This window comes from Urocitellus parryii, chromosome 10 (genome assembly GCF_045843805.1).
Source record: "Urocitellus parryii isolate mUroPar1 chromosome 10, mUroPar1.hap1, whole genome shotgun sequence".
In the NCBI taxonomy this organism is placed as follows: domain Eukaryota; kingdom Metazoa; phylum Chordata; class Mammalia; order Rodentia; family Sciuridae; genus Urocitellus; species Urocitellus parryii.
In genome coordinates, this window is record NC_135540.1 from 115945064 (window position 1) to 115959030 (window position 13967).

General features: G+C 39.3%; 1 protein-coding gene across 3 annotated transcripts in view; it reads right to left on the reverse strand.

Moving 5' to 3' along the window:
• Tbc1d1 (TBC1 domain family member 1) overlaps positions 1–13967 on the reverse strand; it is a 214792-nt gene that overhangs the window by 35855 nt on the left and 164970 nt on the right. For all 3 annotated transcript variants that reach the window (XM_026385254.2, XM_026385235.2, XM_026385263.2), the window contains 2 exons: positions 7713–7898; positions 2403–2564 (listed from right to left, as the gene is read on the reverse strand). In XM_026385254.2, coding sequence (XP_026241039.2) covers positions 2403–2564; positions 7713–7898 — 348 coding nt within the window. The remainder of the gene's footprint in view (positions 1–2402; positions 2565–7712; positions 7899–13967) is intronic.

Below are 13967 nucleotides of genomic sequence, written 5' to 3' on the forward strand. Positions count from 1 at the left end.
ATCTGGTTGATATTTCTAATTACTCAGGTAGCCAATTTGCAATTCCATTCCTAGGAAAATATGTTCCAGCTTTTTAAGGTTTATATTTAGAAATATTTAGAGAAATCATTCTGGCCAAAACTAAATTCTGAATTACCTGAAATTCCACAGAATTATTTTCTATTCTCCCTTGCTAGCTCCTCAATCCTGCCACTTCCATCTAATCTCAACTTAGGAAAATTTTATGAATTTCTTTATTTCTGTCACATGGCTACATTTGGTTCTACTGAGTTCAAATGGACCTAGTCCTGAGTGGCCAGCTGTTGGAAATCAGGGTTGCACCCAGGGATTTATACCTATGTTTCTATGTACTCTATGTATGTATTTTTATTTTATTTATCTTATAAAGTAATTTATTGGTTTTTTAATAAAATAAAATAAAAATTTTATTTATTTTTATTTTTAAATTAAATTCCACAGATGGACAGCGGTCATTTGTTTGGAATCGTTCAGTTTTAATATGTTGAAGCTGACTGATTGATGAAGTCCCTGAAACCATAAGAAGGATGGCTTGTGAATCAAAGCAATGTGATGAAGTCAGGGTCATCACATTGAGGTGTGAGCTTCAGCTCATCTTGGAATGTACACTGTCCAGCATCCCTGCCAGACTTCACCAATTAGGGCCCAGGTTCCTAGAGTGTTTCTCTTGGTCTCCTTCTAAAACACACAATGAGAAACCAATGCCCAGGTGCTGAGAAACTCCAACATCTGAACAGCTGCCACAGAACACACAAGGCCTTCTGCAGAAGCAATACCACCAAGAACAGAAGTGTTCTTTCCTCCTCTTTTGAAACAGCTGTCAGGGGCCACCTGGTGTAACCAGGTGGAGGTGTATACCTTCAACAGCCATGACAGTTACAAATGTCAGAACTATAAGATAGCCCTAAGGTCCTCTGCTTGGTCCAAACCTCTCGTGCTACCAGGGAGGAGGCAGGATCCCAGAAAGGTAAGGACACCTGCCAAAGGTCAAAAATGGAAGCTTCCACCAATCCAGACCCTAAGTCCTCACCTGTGCACACATTCCTGGCTTCTGAGAACAGTATAGCCAAGGCAGTGTGGGTGTCAGAACCCCAGGAGCCCACAAAGTGACCATTCTGTGGATGTTTAGCCATCATAATCAGCTGTTCTAAACCTAAGGGTCCTTATCCATGGTAAGGGGAAAGTGGCAACCAGCAATAACTACACAGGATCACTAAACAGACGCTGTCAAAATTCAGTGGAAGGTTTTAAAATGCCTAAAAGACAATGGTTCAAAAACTACTTTGTTCCACTCTCTTAGTAATGAACAAATATATGTAACGTGCTTCCTCTGCATGAAGATAAAGTCAGAAAAAACCACAGGCATACATAAGTATAGATACATACATAGAGTACATAGAAACATAGGTATAAATCCCTGTGTGCAACCCTTATTCCCAACATCTGGCCACTCAGGACTAGGTCCATTTGAACTCAGTAGAACCAGATGTAGACAGTACTCAGAAGGCTTCCACTCTGGCCAGCATATGCCTTTGTAAAAGAAATAATTTCACTTGAACGCAAACATTTACTGAAAGTAAGCTCTAAAATGATACTTCTCAAACTATCTTTGAAAGATCAGTTTTTTAGTTTAAAAATTTTCTAATCCATTGCAGACTGATGTTTCTATTACACAGTAAAAATGGATTAGTAGAAGACAAAACAAGAGAAACAAAATGACAAAATGTATGTCTACATTTTTTTTTTTTTTTTAATGAGGGTCACTGTGTTAAATTGCTGGAAACATTTCCAAATGCTTAACATCAAGTTCTGTACTTACCTCTTCATGGACCAGTAAGAGGTCAGACTGACAGATCCCACTGAGACACTAGACCATACAGCTACTCTCCGAGGCCTTATGGGATAGCAGAAACATGCTATGCATGCCATGGGTGTTTCAATGGGTCTCAGAGAGTTTAAGGCTTTGCCTAAGATCACACTGCATAGTGGAAGGACTGGGATCCAACTCTAGAGTCACCTAAAGTAGTGAGGTCTGTGTACTATACACTGTGGTCTCCCTAGAGTACTTGGGGAGTACCACACAATTAGTCCTTAGTGTACCATTTAACTCAGAGTATTTCATTAGATCATTATGCAATTTATAGGCAAGTAAACCCCTGGATTTTTCTACAATGTCTTCATGCTTTCTGGGAATAATTAATTTAAGAAGTTATGAAAGATAATGAAACTCACATCAATTAAGATATCAAGAAATAGAGTAGGTAACAATGTGATAAAAAGAAAACAGATGGCCATTAACATTGGACTTGAACATGTCTTTATTCCACACTTCTCCCAGTCATCAGCAAGGGTGAGGCTGGCTAGCCGATTCCACATAAGCTTACCTTGTCCAACTGCCGAGTGCATTTTTTCCATATCAAATTTAATTTTTGATCTTCCTGGAGTGCTAAGCATCTTTTCCCACACTGTAGTTACTTCTTTAAGACAAGGAGTGATTTCTTCATAATCGAGCTTCAGGCGCTTGTTCAGCAAGTCATTCTCAGAGGCTGGAAGCAACCAGGTGAGAGCAGGTTAGTGGACACCACAGCTATGGACAACATACCCACATGGCCGCTGCTCTCAGCTACCAAGAGATGGACCAGAAACAGCTGCTGAATAGGTAAGGATAAATCACCCATCTTCCTTGTCCTGGAAACACTAAAACGCAGGAAGTACCTTTGATTTCTCTTATCCTTTTACTCCCAGTGTGTCCTGTTGGTCCTATTGTAAGATAAATTCCACCTCTGTTCAATTCTTTTCATTTTCGAAGCTTCTATGAAATTATAAACATGTCAAAAGCAAGAGCTATGTGTTCAAATTCCCAGTGTGTGGCATGGTTAGAATGCAACCTCTTTTTTTCATCTACACAGGGAGGAGATCTCTAAGGGTAGTTCCTCCTTATTCAGAGCCAAGCCTCTATTACCTAGCATCTATGGTTGTCTTGTTTCTGTTTCTTGAAGCTAACCAGAATTCCACTCCTGTAATCCAACACTTCCTCATGTACATGAAGAGAACTGCTGTGCTCCACCAAACCCATCCAGTCTAAAACTGTAGTAAGAAGAATTAGACCTAAATTACCAAATTGGAAGGGGAGAATCAATAAAGGAAAACTTCTGACAATTAAATTGATTCTACAGTCTGATCTCTCATTTCAGGGGGTAGAAACTGAAGGTCATAAGATTAAATGATTTGCCCAGGGTTGTTCACCAGCTCCAGGAGCTGAGTGCTTTCAGGCCAATTCTGCCTGTCCTCTTAACTTGAAGGACTTTTCATCTACCATCTTTACTTGGTCCTTTTATTTTGAAAAATATTTTTTCTAGGCCCTATTAAATTTACATCTCTGAAATTCACACTTTAAAAAAAAATGTCAACCTTAAGTTGTTTTAGGTATGAGAAAACACAATTCACTAGAGATGAACTAACTTGCAGCAAAATCAGGTTCAGGACTCACTGTGCTGAACAGAGACTGGTTTGCACTGGGGTCTCAGGGTTGGCCCAGGTTCTTTGGCAGTAAATTCTGCCACCACATCTGGTTACCCCAACATAGCCCAGCACACTAAGCAACAAACTTGGTCTGAAGTCCACAGAACCTCACACAGCCAGGGAGAGCTGGCCTGAGGACTAAACTGCAAAGGCTAATTCTGGGTATCTTGCTGTTGTCCCAAGTCCCATCCTTTGTTGCCGAATCCTAACATATCTGGGGAGTCATAATTAAATGAAATCAAATGCAATCCTGCATGAGTTGTCTAAACATCTGTTACCATATAACATGGATACAGAAACTAACTTGGACTTTTGTGACTAAAGGTCAGGTCTGGTGAAGGCCCACCATGCTGTCCCATCCTCCATTCTGCTCTTGATCAACTGCTTTCACAGGCAACACCCTCTAGCCAACTGCTACAATCTCTTGAAAACTTTGAAGCAGAAAGCTAAGTGGCTCAGTAATTATATAACCTCCACTCTTACAGAGATTTTAGGAGAACTACACTAAGAATTTAATTCATTTTTCACAACAAATATGCATCATTTAGGGAAAAAGCTTTTGTAAATCAAAATACCTTTACCTGCAACTGGAAATTTAATATTATCACATCATATGGAGATGCAATAATGATTAACATTTAATCTTAATTAAGCATAAAATGCAGCTATATGAATTAATCTGACAAGCAACAACATGCTGACCCCAAATCATGGTTACACTAAAGTACATTCTGCTGTCCTGCATTAGGATGTTCGCGTCTGTATTTAAAAGTAGGTGGTGGTAGTGGTGGTGGGGTGCCAGGTGAAATGGTTCATGCCTATAATCCCAGGTACTCTGATGGCTGAGTGCAGAAGATCACAAGTTCAAGGCCAGCCTGGGCAACTTAGCAAGGACTTTTAACAAAATAAAAAGGGAAAGGGATGTAGTTCAGTAGTTTCCACTTGCCTAGCATGTGGGAAACCATGGGCTCCATTCGCAGCCTTGCACAAACAAAAACCTTGCAGAGAGATTCAATGGAAGACTGCTAGCTTGAGAAAGGTGATACATTTTAGTCCTAACAACACCACAAATTAGCTGTGTAACTTTGAGGAAATGACAAGTTTAGCTGCCAAGAGCCTACAAGGGCGTGAGGTAGATTTCAGTGATGTGGTTTGATCCCTTCCAGGATGCAATGCCTCCAGAAGCAACAGACATTTGATCTCTGCAGTCAAAAGTCAGGAAACTGGCTTAACCAGAGGAGCAACTTTCTCATGCATACCCTTTTAATTTCTTATCCAAACAGCATCCAAGTCAGCTTGAACCCTTGATCAATTTCAAGAGATGCAATTTAACCTTCTTTTAAGAAGCAAATGAAGAAAATATCATCACAGAATGATGGTCTCTCCAGTACATAGTACACTCTCCAACTGGTTGTTAAATCTTGCTCCTGTGTGTAACGGAATAATAGTTCTAGCTGCACTCCCAAATAACCCCACAAAAAACTCATTAATATTTTCCAGCAATCAGTCTGTTATTGCTGATTATTTTTCTCAGAAATACAGGGACTGTAGAGAATAATATAGCAAGTTGATCTATATTCAGCAAGTTGATCATGATTTGACCACAAAGATAAATATATGTCAAACAATAATAGAGCTACAAAGAAAAACAAATTCAATTAATAAAAATAAAAGGCCATAAGAACTAAACACTGCCAAAAAGCCCGATGGAACAAGGAAGCAGTAGAAAGATGCTGGCAAGGGCCAGTGACTTATGCAACACCTGGCAAGATGTTCCAGGTAACTCAGCAAATGCCCACCTGCTCTTCCTAGTCTGCTCAGTCATCACTGGCACAGCAGCACACACTCTGCTCTTGTGAGGTGCTGGACTCACCTCATCACTTACAGTCACAATTTCTCCTAATGTTCTAAAGAAGTCATCCAGCATCTTTCCCCTTCTGTAGCTCTGCCCTGATTTTACATGACTGTCATTTGCAAGAAGGTTGGCCAACAGACCGTTAAGCATCCTGACCACATGGGGAATGTAACTGCCTTTTTTTTTTTTAGGGGGTGGGGGGTACTGGGGATTGAATTCAAGGGCACTCAACCACTGAGCCACATACTCAGCCCTATTTTGTATTTTATTTAGAGACAGGGTCTCACTGAGTTGCTTAGCGCCTTGCTTTTGCTGAGGCTGGCTTTGAACTTGAGATCCTCTTGTCTCGGGCTCCAAAAAGCCCAATATAAACATAATAAAAAATACTGTGCTCCAAAGCTTTCACTTAACTAATGACATACTTAGTAGCGCCATGTCCATCTCTTTAGATGTGGGGTCCTCCAAAAGCTCACGTGTGAGATAATGAAAGAAGGCTTGGAGGAGAAATGATTGGGTTATAACCTTAACCTAATCAGTGTATTTTCTCTGCTGGGATTAACTGAGTGGTAAGTGAAGGCAGGTGGGGTGTGGCTGAAGGAGGTGGGGCTTTGGGGCATGGCTGTAGGGTATATATTTGTATCTGGCAAGTGGAGACCTCTCTCTCTCTCTCTGCTTCCTGATCATCAGTGAGCTCCTTCCCTCTGCTATACTCTTCTGCCACGATAGATTAGCTGTATATGGACTGAGACCTCTGAAACCATGAGTCCTTAAATAAACTTTTCCTCCTCTACAGTTGTTCTGGTCAGGTCTTTCAGTCACAGCAGCTAAAAAGCTGAGACATTTATCAAATGTTTTTTTAGATACCTGCTTATAGAATTACCTTCAAGAACACACAGAAAATGGTAGAAAAATAAAGTTGGAAAAAAACTCAGCACTCACCTACACTACACTGCCTTCCCTGTGCCAATGCCTTCCACAGCTTCTTGATGGGATGACTCATCTCTCTCAACTTCAATACTGCACACTAGAGAGCTGGTTTCACTTGAAAGCAGCTATTTGAATCATTGGATTATTTCATATCAAAGGGTCTTATTATTTTATATTTCTCTTATTCTTTTCGGTCAAAATGATATGCCTATCTTAACTCTTCATTTGTTATATTCACCAATCTGTACAGTTCTCAACCATAGAAACTGTGCTGCAAGTACACAGTGTTGTAACTCAAAAATATCTTCTGGATATGCTCACTTCCTATGCATCATTCATGACACCAGCTGCGAAGAGGAGCAGAGGTTTCTATACAACTGGAACTCATATGAGATACAATGCATTCATGAGGAGTTTTATAATAGCTTTGGTATCAAAATGACTTTTAGCTCTATTCAAACACCAAGGTCAAGATTAGGGGTTATAGTTCAGTGGCAGAGAGTTTGCCTCGCATATGTGAGGCACTGGGTTCGATCTTCAGCACCACATAAAAATAAATAAAATAAATAAAGATGTTGTGTCTGTTCATCTTTTAAAAAAGATCTTAAAAAAAAAAAAGATAAAAAGACAAAAATCTGCAATCCAGGGTAATGCTCAATGAAACGTACTCTCCTTCTAAGACTCCTTCAGGCAATGGTAACATGACAGAACCCCTGCTACTGTTTCCCTTTGAAATTTATGTTCAGACTTCCTAAAATCTTCATTAATTTACATCCAGGCAGCTCTCTTTCCACAAGCCATGTACACTTAGCTTCTTAAGCTATTCAGAAAATGGTATTTATTGGTTTAAGCATCAGTGTAGAAACAGAAAATGAACAAAATCTTAACTTTCATATCTTTGTCCTATTTTGATACTGTTGGTATCAGCACAGACAAGGCTCAGCTCATGTTTTTTCAAGTTACTTGCAACTCAGTAAAAAAGGCACAGGGTAAGGTTACAAACTTTAAGGACTTCCATAGAATCAGTCTATACATAACACCCAGGTAGAGACCCTGGCTGAGGATAAAGTAGGAAGACAGAGGAAAACAAAACAAAATATACCTTTCAGAGGTTTGAGCTTAAACTGCAACTTGTATCTCAGAAGTTCTAGACACTATGCTAATAATGACCACCTAGGAACAATTAGTATAGTTGGGGGACTACTTTAAATCTCTAGAAGGTAAACAGTGTTGACATTACTTTGAAAAGGTAAACATATGATTGAAATGCATGTTAAATTATTTTTTTGTTGTTTTTTTAAGAATGCATGCTTATGACTGATGTGATTCACTTTAGTACACAATGAATTAAGATCATCAGGCCTGTTCAATTTCAATATGGCAAACCAACCTTGTAGCTTCTGATTTTCCTTCTCCATTCTGAGAAGCAGTATCTGTTGCAGAATAGCCTTTTTCCACAGCTCACGAAGCTCCCGTGATGTCCTCTTCTTTTCCTCTGGTACAGGGCCAAAGGGTCCATCTTCACATACTGGTTCTAAAGGAGACCGTGGGGGAAGCTCTCCCAGCTCTGAATACTCTGGGGAGGAAAGAAGACATACCAGAATGGTAATTTTTTAGCAACAACAAAAAATTTATGTGTATTCAAACATAGTGCCCAATCAGCAAATTCTTCTCATTTACATAAAACATAACGACATCACCAAATTTAAAATTTATGTAAGTCTGAGCAAAAACATGAAACACTGACATATCAAAATGTAAGCAAAAGCTGCTGTAGTTTAAACATAAGTTTTAAGGTGTAATATTATATTCTAAAGAAGTTATTGAATAACAGCACTACTGATAATAACAGCAAATATTCTTATAGTGGTTACTTTATACCATGCTCTAAGGACTGTATGTATAATCATTTAACACTCACAATCACCCTAAGACACAAGCACTCTATACAGTTTTTTTGTTTTTTAAAGCAAACTAAGGCACAGGGAATTAAGTAACTTGCTTAGTTATCACAAACCCAGAAAGTAGCAAAGCCTAGATTGGAATCCAAGCATCCTGGCTTCCATATGAATTCACACTATGTTATATGACTATGTATTCTGAATGAACATGAAAACATGTTTAATAGTCAACAAAAACAGTGACCATTAACGGATCATCTAGGCTGGGCATTGTGCCAGGCATTTTCACACAGACTCATTTAATCCTGATGACAAATCCAGAAAGCAGTATTAGCCTAACAAGGAAACTAAGGTCAGAAAGGCCAAGTAACTTACTCAAGTTTATATAAGGAATAAACAGGTAGACAGGATTCCATCCCATATCTGCTTAGCTCAGAGCCTATCTGCTTGATATTCCTCCCACTCAATGTTTCCCTGTGTTGTGGGTTTTTAAATGTCCATATATTAGTTTAAATCTATTTACCTTTTATAAATCTGTACCTTTCTCACCTGTAGAAAATACACTGCTGGCACACACTGTTGTCATAACTCACAAATACCACATAGATATGTACAGAGAATGTCCCACCCTCTCACTGTGACCCTAGCTATGAAGACCAGCAGAGGTTCCTGTATAACTGGATCTCACGGGACTTAACACGCTGTGTAAACTGAATCTTTGCAAATAAAACCATGGTCACAACACACACCATGAAAAACCTTCACAGGCAGCCTGAGCCTCTCAACCACCCATAACACAAACCTACAAGCTCTTCTAGTTAATAGCTCCAATACCATTCCACATCGTAATTTCCATAATAGTCATCAACATTGACCGCTATCCTTATCTAAAGTTGGACTTGTTTTCCTTAATGAAATCTATGAGATCAAACAAGAGTACAAAATGTTTAATTTCTTAAAGTAACCTGACCATCTTAACTCCTTTTAATATTACTGGATTAAAAAATATAAACACTAAATAAAAATTCTTTATGATCTCTGTAAGCAGTCAAATGTGCAGCTCTAGATTAAAGAGCGTCATACATTCCTATTTCATTATGATCTTTTTAAATAAAAATTCTACTTCCTTTAGAAATAACTAGAAAGTTTATCCCATTATAAGAGAAAGAATGTTTGTGTGTAATATTCAACGAAAAAGTGCAAATCAAAATTTTCTATATAGTGTTGCTATGGTTTGGGTATAACTTCCCAAAGACCTATACATAAAGGCTTGGTCTCCAGGATAGTGGTATTAAAGGTTCATGGACATTTAAGAGGTGGGACCTATGGAGACCCCCTGAGGTCACTGGGGCTGTGCCCTCCAAAGAGAATTTTAGATCCTGGTCTCTGCCCTCTCTTTGCTTCCTGGCTCAAGATGTGACCTCTCACCCTACCTAAGCATACTCCTGCCACTGGTATCCAGTGCCCTCAATAGAGGTCCAAACCAATGAGGTTCTAGCCCATAATGGGCTTGAACCTCCCAAACTATGAGTTAAATAAACCATTTACCTTCATTAAGTTGGGGGTATTTTCTTGCTGGTTAATACAAGTATCATCTCTTCTATAAATAATGTGAAAGGCAGCACAGTTTAGTGATTAACAGGGGAGGCTCTGGAGCCAGGCTGACTGAATATTCATCAAGACTCTGCCATTTATTGACTGTGTGATATTTAGCAAGCTACTTAAGCTCTCTAAGATGCCTCAACTTCCTGACCTGTGAAGTGGAAAGAACAGTCAAATGTCTCAGAGCAGCAATAAAGCGACTGAATTAATACATAAGTTACAAAACACCTAGAACAGAGTCCAACACACAGCAAGAATGCAATAAATATTAGCTGTTATGATTGTCTTACATATTAAGGGCACAGAAAAAATGATGAAAAGAAATGCACTGAAATTTTACTTACTTAATTATAAAAATATTGAAAAGAAAGGTAGCTAGAATTTTCCTTCCTTGAACAATGGTTTGCTCATCACTGAGCATAGCAGCTGAGCACTGAGTACCAGCAGGTGATACATAAATAAGTACTACATGAAGGAAGAGGTAAACAGGTCCTGGGTTTTGGCATGTTGTTATTATTTCCTGAATTTTCTAAATGTGTAACAATAGACACTTTTATACTTAAAGGAAAATAGTGCAAATCTATTTTGATTAAAATAAGTTGAAAAAGTGTCCTCCTGCAAAATACTTAAAAACAAATCATACCCCCGCCAATACATACTTCAGATTAGTCATTACTGAACATGTTTAAATTAATTGTTATTTAAAAGGAACTCTGTCAGTACTCTTATTCTGCAGCTTGAAGTCTTTTCCTTTCTTTTTTCTTTCCCCTCTTAACATCTCTGCTACACATGCATTATGATTAAAGTTCTGCTTTCTCTCATACAGGAAGCAGTTACACTACCACTGACTTGCAAAGGACTGTTTCAAAAAAGGAACTTGTGAGAAGTCCTGCCTGATGAGGGCAGGTAGTAAGGCAGCAGAGAGCAGCACCAGGTTGGGCTTTAGTGCAAGTGCAGGAGCACCGGGGCCTGTGCACATTAACAGAGGGGGAGCCCCACTGACCATCAGGTGCAGCCAACCAGGAAATCCTCTTCCCTTTTCAACCCTATTGATGAACAAGGGTTCTCTTCATCAGCCCTCCTTCCTCTAGTTCCATCCTTCCTGTTTACTTTCTCCTCCTGAGTGTCAATCATTAGCTACAGTTTGTTGAGAGAGAAGTCCTTGACACAAATAAGCTTATCTGATTCTCATGAAATAGGTGACATTATTATCCCCATTTCGCAGCCCAAATAACTAAGAGAGTTTGTAATTGAGTCAAGTCATATGGCAAGTAAGAGCAGAGCCATGATTTGAAGCAAGGTATATTTTCCTGCAAAATTAGAAGTACTTAGTCTTGCTTCTCTAACTTTGACATGCACAAGCATTACACAGGGGTTCTTTCTAAAATCAGACTCTGATTGAGTCAGTCTGAGGGGAGGCCAGGAGTCTGCATTCTGTCAGGCTTCAGGTGATGCAGCTTCTGCTGGCTGCGGAAGCACACTCTGAACAATAGGGTTCCACGTTGCACTTCTCTTTGGCCCTTGTACAACCCCATGGGCTTACTACCACATGGAGGAAGCTCTTCCTTCCATCCCTGTTATCACTGACAGCATAGTTCAAATACTTCTGCTGGAAACTGTCCGAATTTAGGCCTTTCACACGTGACAAGAATTTGTCCCAAACTTGGTCAGAGTATCAAAGCCAGAGACAGAACACAAAGAAATTATTATCAGTATTAATTTCACCTCGTGGATCCGTGGATAAACCAAATAAAAGTTGATACTTTGTAAAGGTCAGAAAATAAACCTAATAGTTTATAGCAGGGTTTTCAACCTCAGCACTAGTGACATTTTTGGCTGGATAAGCCTTTGTCGCAAGGGATGATTTTGTGCACTGCAGAATGTTTTGGAGCATCCCTGTGCAATACCCATAAGACGATGGTAGTGTCAAGCCATCCAGTAATGACAATTTTTTAAAAATGCCTCCAGATATCACTAGATGGGCAGAAGGAGGAACAAAATCACCCCATGAGAATCCCCGATTCAAAGAGAAAACAAAGTCACTTTTCTCTACCCAACCCAAGGAAGAGATTAAAAATATATCCTCTTCACCCAAATGTATTTAATGTGGTAAAATTACTAATTTTTTAAGAGTTTATAATTAAATACGAACTTTTAAAATATCTTTTGTTCATGTTAAGAATAGAATAGTTATGGGGCTGGGGTTGTGGCTCAGTGGTAGAGTGCTCGCCTAGCATGCATGGCCTCAGAACTACATAAATGTAAAATAAAGATATTGTGTCCACCTAAAACTAAAAAATAAATATTTAAAAAAAGAACAGACTAATTACAAAGTAGTTTGGTAATTTGTAAGCGGGGACAATTAATATATTTGTTTGTTCTAAATTTGGCCTGGCTCAATCAGGCCAAGTGGGCTGTTTTCTTATCAATGCAACACGATCCAGATTTGGGACAAGGTAGTAGTATTGCAATCAGTTCTTTTTTGCACGCATGTTTTTGGGTACAATCTTGTGACATGTGGATTAACATACACAGGGGCTTAAGCAGGGAAATATAGTGAAAATGTTAGATGGCTGTTGGCTGAGAACCCTGCTCTCATAATAAATATGGGCATTATTATTTTTTTTTTTTTTTTTAGAGAGAGTGAGAGAGGAGAGAGAGAGAGAGAGAGAGAGAGAGAGAGAGAGAGAGAGAGAGAGAGAGAGAGAGAGAGAATTTTTATTATTTTATTTTTTTTAGTTCTCGGCGGACACAACATCTTTGTTGGTATGTGGTGCTGAGGATTGAACCCGGGTCACACGCATGCCAGACGAGCGCGCTACCGCTTGAGCCACATCCCCAGCCCTGGGCATTATTTTTAACACCGATAATTCCTAAGCCAACCACACCAGTATTTATCAATTCCCTTATGTGAGCTGTGCTAAATGGTCTAAGAAGGGCTACTTTTACATTTCTAATAGTTTTCAGAACAATCTTGGTGATCAGGCCTCTTCCCTCTATTGTGTTCTCCCAGAGGCCCAGGTAGAAAGGCCCAGCTCAGCAGGACAGAGGCTGCCTTGGGGCTGCTCCACCCGCTGCCCCTCCTCCCAGATACCCAGACTGTTGGTGCCTCTTTATAAACACAAATGCCTTTTGGGGTTCCAGTCCCTCAGTGCGAAATGTGAAAAATGACATTCACCTCCAACTGCCTGAATGTGGAGACCACAGGCACTGACAGACATATTTATAAAGTCTACAAAGCCACAAAACCAAAGGGTTGGGACAACACACTAGTCCAGGATTAGATTTTACTATTCTGACATCTTCTATAATGACAGGATGTAGAATGCTTAAGTGATGCAGACTTCCAGACAACAGCTTCCAATGGGTTCTAAGAATTTAAAACCAGTCATAATTCAGGGGTACTAGGAGACAATTGTCTCCATTTAAATCACTGCTGAGACATTCCCAAAAGAGTTTTAAATATAATCCATGCTGGTGCATATTTTGGATGCCAAATTACTCTCCAACAACCTTGGCTGCTACTCTCTTCTTTTTCTCTGTTCACAAATGTACAGGGAAAAGTATAACACTGGATTGCTGCTGTGACCAGAATCAGTACTGTGACAGAAAAGGAGGGAAAGCCACACACACACACTCTCCTCCTTGCCCAGTATCTGACTCTCTAAAGCATGGAATGCAGGGGCTTGCACTTGCACAAAACACAAACATTAAATCTTGAGCTGCAGTTCTCCCTTTATAGACATGACATTAAATCCCATGTTAATGCCTTGGAAGAGAAGCTCCAGGAAGAAAATGAAGACACAGGTCTTTATTCTCCAAATTTCTGGCTTTTTGCCATGTGTTAGCCCACAACAGAACATTTTATACTTTCCCAGTCCTCCTGGAAATCCTGAATTCTCATGCCAAAAGAAAAAGTAACTTTTCAAAATTTTCAGTTGCTCTGAAATTCTCTTTCAATAACATGAGCAGCTTTTGGAAACGAAGATTCAAACTGAACATGAACTCTCTGGAGGAGGGTAATGACAACAGGGATTAATATCTGCAGCATCTGTTGTTACCAACAGCCAAAGAACATTTCTAAAAAAAAAAAAAAAAAAAACAACTAAAATGACCATGTAGACTTAATGCTGTCAAACTGT